General features: G+C 38.9%; 1 protein-coding gene across 1 annotated transcript in view; it reads right to left on the bottom strand.

The window, feature by feature from the left end:
- The window catches only part of LOC119417960 (probable serine/threonine-protein kinase kinX), a gene marked incomplete in the record, with an annotated part of 34468 nt that overhangs the window by 8360 nt on the left and 15835 nt on the right, over positions 1-10273 (bottom strand). Inside the window, 12 exon segments of the mRNA XM_037685207.1 lie at positions 176-423; positions 540-587; positions 686-739; positions 3522-3569; positions 3658-3693; positions 3823-3891; positions 3982-4023; positions 5142-5180; positions 5381-5443; positions 5521-5727; positions 5927-6037; positions 7935-9431. Of these exon segments, the coding sequence (XP_037541135.1) occupies positions 176-423; positions 540-587; positions 686-739; positions 3522-3569; positions 3658-3693; positions 3823-3891; positions 3982-4023; positions 5142-5180; positions 5381-5443; positions 5521-5727; positions 5927-6037; positions 7935-9431 (2462 nt within the window).

Here is a 10273-nt window from a genome sequence, read left to right as displayed (position 1 = left end):
ATATATATAGTCACGAGATATTTCCACATGAGTTATCTGCATTTATAAAAGCTCTAAAACTAACATGCTATCGGCTGTTTTAGCTTCAGATTGCTGAATATTAGAGTTGAACAGATCAGTCGTAAAAGTCCTGCTCACCCTGACCTGCAGCTGCAGCTGCAGCTTCAGCAGCTGGAGCTTCAGCAGCTGGAGCTTCAGCAGCTGGAGCTGGCTCCTCAGGTTCCACCGGAGGTTCTTGTGGGGCCTCAGGCTGCTCCGTTTGGACCGTCTGAGCTGGTTCTGGCGGAGGAGGCATCACTGCTTGCATCATAGGCTGATAAGGTTGAAAGTGAGCGAAGAGCGGCTGCATCAGAGGAGGCTGTTGATAAGGAGGCTGAGGGGGCGGAGCTCCGGGATGAACCGTCACAACGGGAGCTGATGGAGCTGAAAATACCAAAAATATGTTTGTATTCTTTACTGTATGAGATAAAACCTATTTATGACCAGGTTTTATATCACGCATCACAAAATGGGTCATTAACAAAATATGGTGTAAATACCTGACACGGTTGGAGGAGGGTATGGATTATCTGTGACGATGTGATGCACTGGAAAATAAAAAGGTTACATTTCCAGAGATCCATCCTGCGGGTCATAACATACTGGTACATTTTACTTTAAGTACTGTTGGTTGTTAGTGACTTACCGTACCAGCCGGGAGGAGACGGACAGTAAACTGGTGCAGGTCTGCAAGGACCGACTGCAACAGAAACAGGAAGTGCATTTATTTATGTAATCTGACAATAATTATATCTGCATACAGATTACAATAATCTGTTACAACAATCACATCAATCATTGCTGGATCATTAAAACCTCTGAGTTAAAGACCAATCTATATTCCATGATCCCCGTTTTCTGGATCCCATAATATTTAGTTTCTGTATTTTCTTTGTGTTCAGGTCTTCTCCAGTCCCTCTCAGTATTTTTCCGGGCTCCTCAGTCCGGCCAGTCCACCCACACCTGTTCTCTGTTGTCACTTTGCCCAGGTGTCTCCACTCTACCAGTCAACCTTTCAGGCCCCAAACTTCGCCTCTCACACCAGTTGAGAATTGTGTGTTTTTACTCTACGTTCGGTTCTTCTTTTACCTCCTCGGGTTTACTTGAGTCGTTTTGTCCCTCCTTGTGATCATCTCCTTGGATCAAGTACACATTTTTACTGCCCTGCCAGCTTTTTGTTTTATTGAAATAAAGTTAAAGTTTTATTTAGTTCAAGCTCCTCGATTTGGGTCCAACCTCTCAACAACATTTTTCATTGACCCTTTATTTATCCAGGTAGTCTCGTTGAGCCACGAGAACTCATTTTCAAGAGAGACCTGTTTAGGGAGCAGATGGGGGTTAAGGGCCTTGCTCATGGGCCCAGAGTGGGGCAAATGAGGGTGGAGGCAGGTGTGGGTGCTTTCCTACCTACTTTTTTTTTTTTTTTTTTTATGTTGTCAGTACCGGGAGTTGAACCAGCAAGCTTCAAATCGCAGGCCCACCTTCTCTAACCTCTGCGCCACCACTCCCCTGTACACAGTAAGTACAGAGTTATAGTACTTACAGAACACTAAAACTGTATTCAGAATACAACATTTTTCAGTCATGTCATCTGGACAGCTTCTTTCTTTGTGCTGAAACGTTTCATCTTCCATCCAGAAGGCTTCATCAGTCAAGAAAACACACAACAAAACTGATTCTTCCCCCAACAGCTTACTCCAAAGTGGAACAAACCAGTTATGTTGGTGCTAAGATGGTCTCTTTGGAATGCCCCCTCCTCCATTGCCGGCTCTCTTCCTTGTTGACAGTCGTGTCAAACTGGTTGAAAACAACAAAGTCCATGCTCAGTAATCCAGGTATGCATCCAACATTTTTCAGTCAGGTCATCTGGACAGTTTCTTTTTGTGCTGAAACGTTTCGAAGGCGAAAAAAAAAAAAAGAAACTGTCCAGATGACCTGACTGAAAAATGTGGGATTATATACCTGGATTATTGAGCATGGACTTTGCTGTAATCCGAATAATTTTATTTAGAAACACGCCTCACAAAGATAAAAAGCAAACAAACATTTTTTTTAAGCTCTCAAAATGACTTTTTGCATCTTAAAACATCAACTAAGAAATAAAAAAAAATGTTTATGCCCCACTGATATTTCTATAAATGTTTTACATGTATAATAAAATAATGTCGTTTGATGACGCACTCTGGAAAAGGCGTTGGGAAACGGGAGCACTGAACGGTCATATAGCACCACCTGCTGGACGTGAGAGTAACTGCATCAAACATAAAATAACTGGTGCTTCATAATTTATGGTTAGTAATTATATAGAATTTTATATATATATATATATATATATATATATATATATATATATATATATATAGTTCTGTGTTTTTATGTATTTGTACCATGTTATTTGCAAACTCTCTGATAATAATATTACATAAATTTAATTTTACGATGGTTTGTATGGTAATTTGTTTAAGAATATGTTGAATTTAGGAGGTATGACAGTAGATATTTTTTCATGTTTATATGTGTCATTAGAATTTGAGATTGTCATTTGTTATTCTGTTTGTGTGTTCGTTTATTCTGTACGTTCAATAGTTCAGTAAAGTTTTTTTTTAGGGGTGCACCGATAAATCAGCCGGCCAAGTTGGATTTTTAATTTTTTTTGTATTTTTAACAACAATTATGTGAACTTCATTTATATTTCAGAGCACTACCTCATGGCCAGTTAAACAAGTTAGTTTTGTTTCTAGGATATTGCTCAAGGTATGTTTTTCAGTAAAATAAGATTGAAAAATTGAAGGTTGTGACCTTGTAACACTGACACTGTCGCTTAAAATAAAATCAGTATCGACAGGTCAGGCTTTTTAAAAATCTGTGATCGGACAGAAAACTGCAATCGGTGCGCCCCTAGTTTAAATTTTATTACTCTGATTTTGAGACGTGTGAATCTGATTTATAAATCGACACAAAGCACCATTTGACCAAACCATTTCTCACAACTACGGCTCGTTTCAGGTTTTTATTTACAGTATTAAAAACTTTTAAGAGTTTAGCATTTCCTATTTTATTTTATAACAAATGTCTGTGCGTATGCAAATGTTGTAAAAGTCATAATCAATCAATTTGTGATAAAGAATGTGTCTCCAGATAAGCAGAATGGGATCATTCAGTGATTATATTTTGTCTTTCTGACATCCCACAGCTGATTATAAAATGAGGCTTTGTTTGTTTAAAACGTGCACTTTCTGTGACACGTGTTCCTGTCATGATGCTTCTACACATTTTTATTTTCTGCACCTTTGAAGAAAAACAAATTCAACAAAAGCAAAAATATCATCTTACGCACGTATTGTCCCAATAAATCCTAAAGAGTGAATAAATTCACAGATAAAACTGTGGATGCAAGTTCATCCATTTTCATGTTTTAACATCAAACTTTGTTTTAAAAATATGTTGCAAACATTAAAAAAGTGACTTTTTAATTTATTTACCTTCTTGTTCCGACTCTGGGGCTGGCTCTTGTGGTTTGGCCTCTGTCTCTGGTAGGAAATGTATTTGGAATAAAAAAGTTTTTAATTTCCACATTTAGATTATTAATTTGTGTGTGAATTTATATTTAGTACAGACCTGATTTTATAGCCTTGGTCTTCTCTTTTATCTTGGCTTTTTGAAACAAAGTATGCACATTTATTTATTTATTTTCAACAAAAGCACAATAATCATGTTTTTATTTCTTTAATTTGTGGTTAAACTCGGCCTCTTCCTTTAAAAACAACTCTAATCTTAGATTACCTTTGAGAAGAGGAGCTAATCTTCGAATCCGTTTGACTTTTGGCTCCACAGTAACCATTCTTGGAAGAGCTGGACAAAATATAAATGTTATTATTGATATGATTTAAAAAAGGCATGACTGAGGATATTCAGTAAGACGTAGCAGATGCTCAGCGTTACCTTGCCATTTGTTCTTTTTATCTGTCTTTACAGCTCCCTGTTCTTAAAGGAATAAAGAAATAAATTAACAAACAAAACTAAACAAGGTAAATAATTAATTTCATCTAACTGCTGCAGAAAAGTAAGTTAAGTTTTCCAACACTGAATGAGTTAATTCGCTCCAGTTCACCTTAATTGACAGAAATACTTTTTATTTAATTGGGGACTGCCACGTAAGGCAGCACCTATCATTATCCACCTGACAAAGGGTTTCTTAACTTTATATCTCACTCTGCCGTCAACTTTAGTGCAGCCCGAACAGCAGCGTGTGCCTCCTCAAACATTGTGTCAAATAGACCAGCTCTGCACCATGATGTGTGATATTATTTGTGTTGGCATTTCAAGTTACCACGGCGACGTAATTTGCAAACGAAGAGGCCATTTTTCCCGTACAGAACGCCTGATGGAACACCTAACTGCAGCTCTGAGGTCACGTGACATAGAGTGGTCCCTGAAGAAAACTTTGAAAGTCACTGCTATGTTTGTTTGAAACTCATAGAAAGTAATCATCAGATGTATCTCTAGAAATGATTAACCTTTGGAGCCATTTTGATTCAAGATGGCTGCCACAGATACGACAGCAAACACAAAATTGACTATAACTCAGTCATTCTTTGAGATATTGAGCTAAAATTTAGCATGGTTGTAGCTGATCGTTGTTATACCTTCCTAATGCAAATCAAATATCCAAGATGGCTGCCTTGGCTAAAAGGGGAAAAAAAATACTATAAATTATCCGTTTTTAAAGATATTAAGCTGAAATTTGGTGTATTGGTAGCTGAGAGCGATGCCCCATAAACATAAAATTTCAAGATGGCCACCAAATCTACATTTAAACTGTTTTAAATCAGTCATTTCTACACATATAAGAGCTGAAATTTGGTGAAGTTATAGTTGAGAACGTTCTCATACTGAATCTAATAAAGCATCCAAGATGGCCACGTTAGCTAAAAGGGATAAATGTCAACAACTCAGCCATTTTTAGAGCTATTCAGCTGAAGTTTGTTATAGAGGTAGCAGAGAGTGACCCCCAACATATAGTACTGTCAAATCACAATGTTACAGTGGCAGCAGCCTGGCAGTCCCCATCAAAGCTTCTCCAGTAACTTCCTAGTGTTTACCTTTTTGTCGTCTCACAGCAGAAACTCTCCTGGGGGCATCTAAAACCAGAAAATAACGTTCAGGACCCAAAGTTACAAAACTTTATTTAATCTGATGCTGAAAAAAGGGACAAATCTGCAGGTCACATCAAAACGTTGGCAGAAGTTAAAAATAAAAACAAACCAGATGAATCGTCTGAAACTAAACTGCAAGAAGTAAAAATGTAGAAATAATGATTTGATAAAAGATGAAGACAAACCTTTTTTATCTTTAGTCTTTGCAGAGGACTCTTTGGTTTTTGCAGAGTGCATGCAGGGACACACTGAAATCACAACATCTTGAAGTTACTCAGAAAACATAATCTGATCAAAACTCACATCTTCGTCCTCAAATTCTAACCTGCAGGTTCAACCTTGGGTGCGTCTTCCTCAGGTTCTGGCACAGGTTTGATCACATCCACTGTTGCCTTTTCCTCATCATCATCTTCGTCCTCTTTCTCCTCCTCCTCCTCCTTGTCTTCAGATTTGTCTGCAGCCTTCTGAGGCTCAGACTCTTTACCGTCTCCCTCCTTGTCCTCCTCCTCAGGAGCTGCAGGATGTCTGCTCTCTGATGGTGAAAACAGCTTCTTGTATGATGGGACATGACACCAGTGTACTCATTTAATGGACACACGTTTAAAAAAGTGAACTTGTGTATTTAAAATCAAAATCAAAATGTGCACAAACTACGAAATATTTACACTAAATTCAGAACAAAAAAGGCTCAACTTAGAGTAAAAAATGAGAACGTCTCAGGGTTTACCCACCAGCATCCTCGGTCTTATCTTCATCATCAGGCTGCACGAGCTCCTCCTCTTCTTCAGCATCATCTGCCTCAGTCTTTGTTCCCTCCTGCTGGGCGGTGATGGTCGCAGCAGCTGTAAAAACTGCTCAGTTAGTCCTCATTTTAAATTACTGAGATACTTTGAGAAAGATTTTAGGACAGGGGTTTGAGGCGTTCACTGCCTCTTGGTGTTTTAGACGCTCGGCTGCTTCGACGCTTCATTTAAACTGCTGGAAGATTTTCATGTTGGTGCTAAACTTGTTGATGCTGCTGAAACTTATTCAGGAGAACAATGAATCAGAGAACACTGAATCAGAGAACACTGAATCAGAGAACACTGAATCAGAGAACACTGAATCAGAGAACACTGAATCAGAGAACACTGAATCATTTGAATCAGTTGTTTTGGAGCAGGAAAACATTGAAAACATGCAGAACAGTGGGTTTGATGAACCACGACTGAAAAACACACATGTTGAGAAAGAAATATATATATATATATATATATATATATATGTATGTGTATAAATGTATATATATGTATATAACTTGAGAAATCTTGTAAATTTTGTCTTGTGGTTAAGGAGTAATGTTCTAATTAGTTGTCACATGCAGTTTATCTGTCCCCAGAGGGGCAGCATTAATCACATCTGTGGACTCTTATCAGAGTGGACCGGCTGAGAGACACTGTACGTCTTAATCAGGACTATGGAAAGTATCTGGAAGTGTTCATGGACATTCTCACCATGTTGTCGTCCTCCCCGCTGCAAAATCTGTTATGTTTCTCTATGTGTTTTGGTGAGGTAGATCATTTTGCTACCTTGCCCTGTGTCAAGGACACGGTGTTAGAGATCTTTTTTGTACCTTCTCCCCTCATGTGTTCTCTTCTTATCTAAGACTTAGAGCAGCCCCGGTACACTTCCATCTACCCTTCAGACGGAACGCATGTTCACTGATGCAACGACAACGAAGAAGATTCTGATGAATGCAGAAGTAAATAAGCAAGCTTTGTGACTAGCTTTCTTGGAGTTTCCTGTAATTTGTATGTCACAGTTTGGGATTATAATGTTTTTTTTCCATTTACTGTATTTTTATTTATTAAATCTTCCAATGAGTCATTTTGAAAAACTTTCTGAGACATTAACAGCAGATACATCTTGTAGGAACACATCCACTTGTGTGTGTCTACAGCAGGGTTACTTATCTGGCGCCCGCAGGTGACTTCAGTCCAGCCCACCAATGAGTTCTTTTTTCTTTTTTTTTTTTTAGGGTTTGGGGGGGGGTCTGAGTTTGTTTTGAGTTCTGTTTGTTGCATTTTTGATTCAATGCACCAAAATAAACAAATTTAAAAGGTAACAGATCGTTATAATACTTGGTTTATTTACAAAATGACTTTAATTGCTGGATGTCCCGCCCCTGAGCACCTGGACTTCAGTAACTGTGCCCCCCCACCACCACCACCACCCCCTGAGCAGTTTAGTTGAAGAACCCTGGTCTGCAGTGTTTCATGTAGGAGGGATGATGAGTGAAAAAGCACTTCACTTCCAGAATATAAGATAAATCTTAGTCTGTATGAAAAATGAGTGTCAGTGAGAGTTTAGGTGTTCAGATTTTGTTTTCTGGGGGGGTTGAAAGGAAACCAGAAGTCCTCCGCAGTGAGACCACACACAATAATCCTTACAGTTCGATTTCTATAAACTGGATTAGACGAGCGACTGTGTGGAAACTGCTGCAAAATATCATAACGCTAATCAAGTCATGAAATAAAACGGTGCTTTCAGGGACTGGCCTTTTGAGGTCTATTTTCTACTCTGTTGTCTGCCTGTCATGAAAAGTGCAGTCAGGGAGTGAGAGACCCAGATGTGTGGTTGCCATGGTGACCCTACTAAGCCGCTGGCAGCAGCTTCAACATTTCTTTTGATCTTGGATCTCTTCACTCTTCTACGGTTCATACATCAAAAGTCAGCTTATTCATTTAATCTTCATCATACCTGCCAGCAAGACTTCATCGATCCCATCATCATCTTCATCATCTTCCTCCTCATCGTCATCAGCTGAGGGTTCTGCTTCCTCGTCTTTAAGTTCATCTTTGTCTTCCTCAGCGCCAACCGATGTTTCTGTGATCGATTTTTCCTCCTCTTCATCAACGTTGAGCTCCAGCGAGCTGGTATCAACATCTTCATCATCTGTCTCATCTTCATCAATGTCCTCACTGAAGACACTGTCTCCGAGAGAGTCTTCATCAAGGTCTGAAGCGCTGTCTTCATCTTCATCACCCAAGACTCCACTGTCTGAGCTTATAAATAGAGGAATTTCTTCCTCCTCTTCGTTCTCCTCTTTCCTTTTATACTCATCATCATCATCCTCATCATCATCAGGTTTGAGAAGATCATCTTCGTCTTCATCATCTTCAAGGCTGATGTCTTTGTTAAAGTCCCCGTCTTTACTGTCCTCATCTTCATCTTCAACGTCCGCGAAGTGCTCAGAGGATGCGACAGAGACGTCCTCGTCTGTTTGGTCCAGATCATCATCACTATCTTCATCATCAGCTTTTACATCTTCATCGTCATCATCTTCAACAGGAGGAAGAGCAGAAAGATCTTCCTCTCCTGCAGGTTTGTGATCATCTTCCTCTTCCTCAGTGGAAACTTCTACATGAGGAAGATCAACATCCAAGTCATCATCAGAGTCCTCTGGAATGATGTCGTCAGAATCATCTTCGTCTTCCTCTTCTTCCTCACTCGAAGGAGCTGCTGAATCACTGAGGTCCGAGGTGTCAGTGAATGCATCGTCAGTGGTTATATCCTCATAATCTTCATCTTTCTCGTCCTCTTCATCACTGTCTTTGAGGTCAGTGGGGACGTCAGAATCTGAATCAGGAGACAGATCTGACTCTTCATCCTCTGAGGTAGTAACAGGTTCAGGAGACTCCTCTTCATCAGCAACAAGTTCCTCTTCATCATCATCATCATCATCATCAACTGGCTCTGCTTCAGCTGACTGAGGTTCTTCCTCATCTTCATCATCTCTGTCTGCATCAGTAGCTGCTTCAGCTTGCTCTTCATCATCTTCTTCCTCCTCAGTTTCTCCTGTCTCCTCCTCTTCCTCTTCTTCCACCCCTTCTTCTTCTGTTTCCACCTCATCTTCATATACCCCTTCCTCCTCCTCTTCATCCTCATACTCTTCATCCTCATACACCTCATCATCTTCCTCCTCCTCCTCTTCATACTCCTCCTCGTCATACTCCTCCTCGTCATACTCCTCCTCATATTCCTCTTCCTCCTCATACTCCTCTTCCTCATATTCATACTCCTCTTCCTCATACTCTTCTTCATCCTCCCCTTCCTCCTCCTCATACTCCTCTTCCTCACCCTCCTCCTCTCCCTCATCTCCCCCAGCAGCCTCCACATCTTTCCCCTCTTCCTCCTCCTCCTCTTCCTCCTCTGCTTCCATCTTTTCCAGTGTTTTCTTTGCTTGCATCCCAATAACTGCAAGAAAAACTAAAATATTTCAATAACTGCGAGAAGGAAGATTTTTTATACAATGTAGTAATCACTGAATATATTTACTGTTCGAGAAAACTTAAACTAACACCAAAAAATTATTATTATTATTATTATTATCGTCATTATTATGATTATTATAGCATTACTATTATTACTACTTTTATTATTATTATTATTATTATTATTATTAGTAGTAGTAGTAGTAGTAGTAGTAGTAGTAGTAGTAGTAGTAGTGGTAGTAGTAGTAGTAGTAATAGTTGTAGTAGTAGTATTGGTGGTGGTAGTAAAAATAGTAGTGGTGGTAGTAGTAGTAATAGTAGTAGTATTAGTAGTAGTACTAGTAGTAGTAGTAGTAGTAGTAATAGTAGTAGTAGTAGTAGTAGTAGTAGTGGTAGTAATAGCAGTAATAGTTGTAGTAGTAATAGTGGTAGTAGTAGTATTAATAGTAGTAGTTGTCGTGTGGTAGTAGTAGTATTAATAGTAGTAGTTGTCGTAGTAGTAGTAGTAGTAGTGGTGGTAGTAGTAATAGTAGTAGTAATAGTAATAGTACTAGTAGTATTACTAGTAGTGGTAGTATTAGTAGTGGTGGTAGTAGTAGTAATAGTAGTACTATTAGTATTAGTAGTAGTAGTAGTAGTGGTAGTAATAGTAGTAGTAATAGTAGTAGTAGTAGTAATAGTTGTACTAGTAGTAGTAGTAGTAGTAGTGGTAGTAATAGTAGTAGTAATAATAGTTGTACTAGTAGTAGTGGTAGTAGTAGTAGTAGTAGTAATAGTTGTAGTAGTAGTAGTAGTAGTAGTAGTGGTGGTAGTAATAATATTTGT

The sequence above is a fragment of the Nematolebias whitei genome, chromosome 12 (genome assembly GCF_014905685.2).
Source record: "Nematolebias whitei isolate Nwh7 chromosome 12, NemWhi1, whole genome shotgun sequence".
NCBI classification, from domain to species: domain Eukaryota; kingdom Metazoa; phylum Chordata; class Actinopteri; order Cyprinodontiformes; family Rivulidae; genus Nematolebias; species Nematolebias whitei.
The sequence above is the reverse complement of the archived record's forward strand: the minus strand, read 5'-3'. Positions and strand labels throughout refer to the sequence as shown.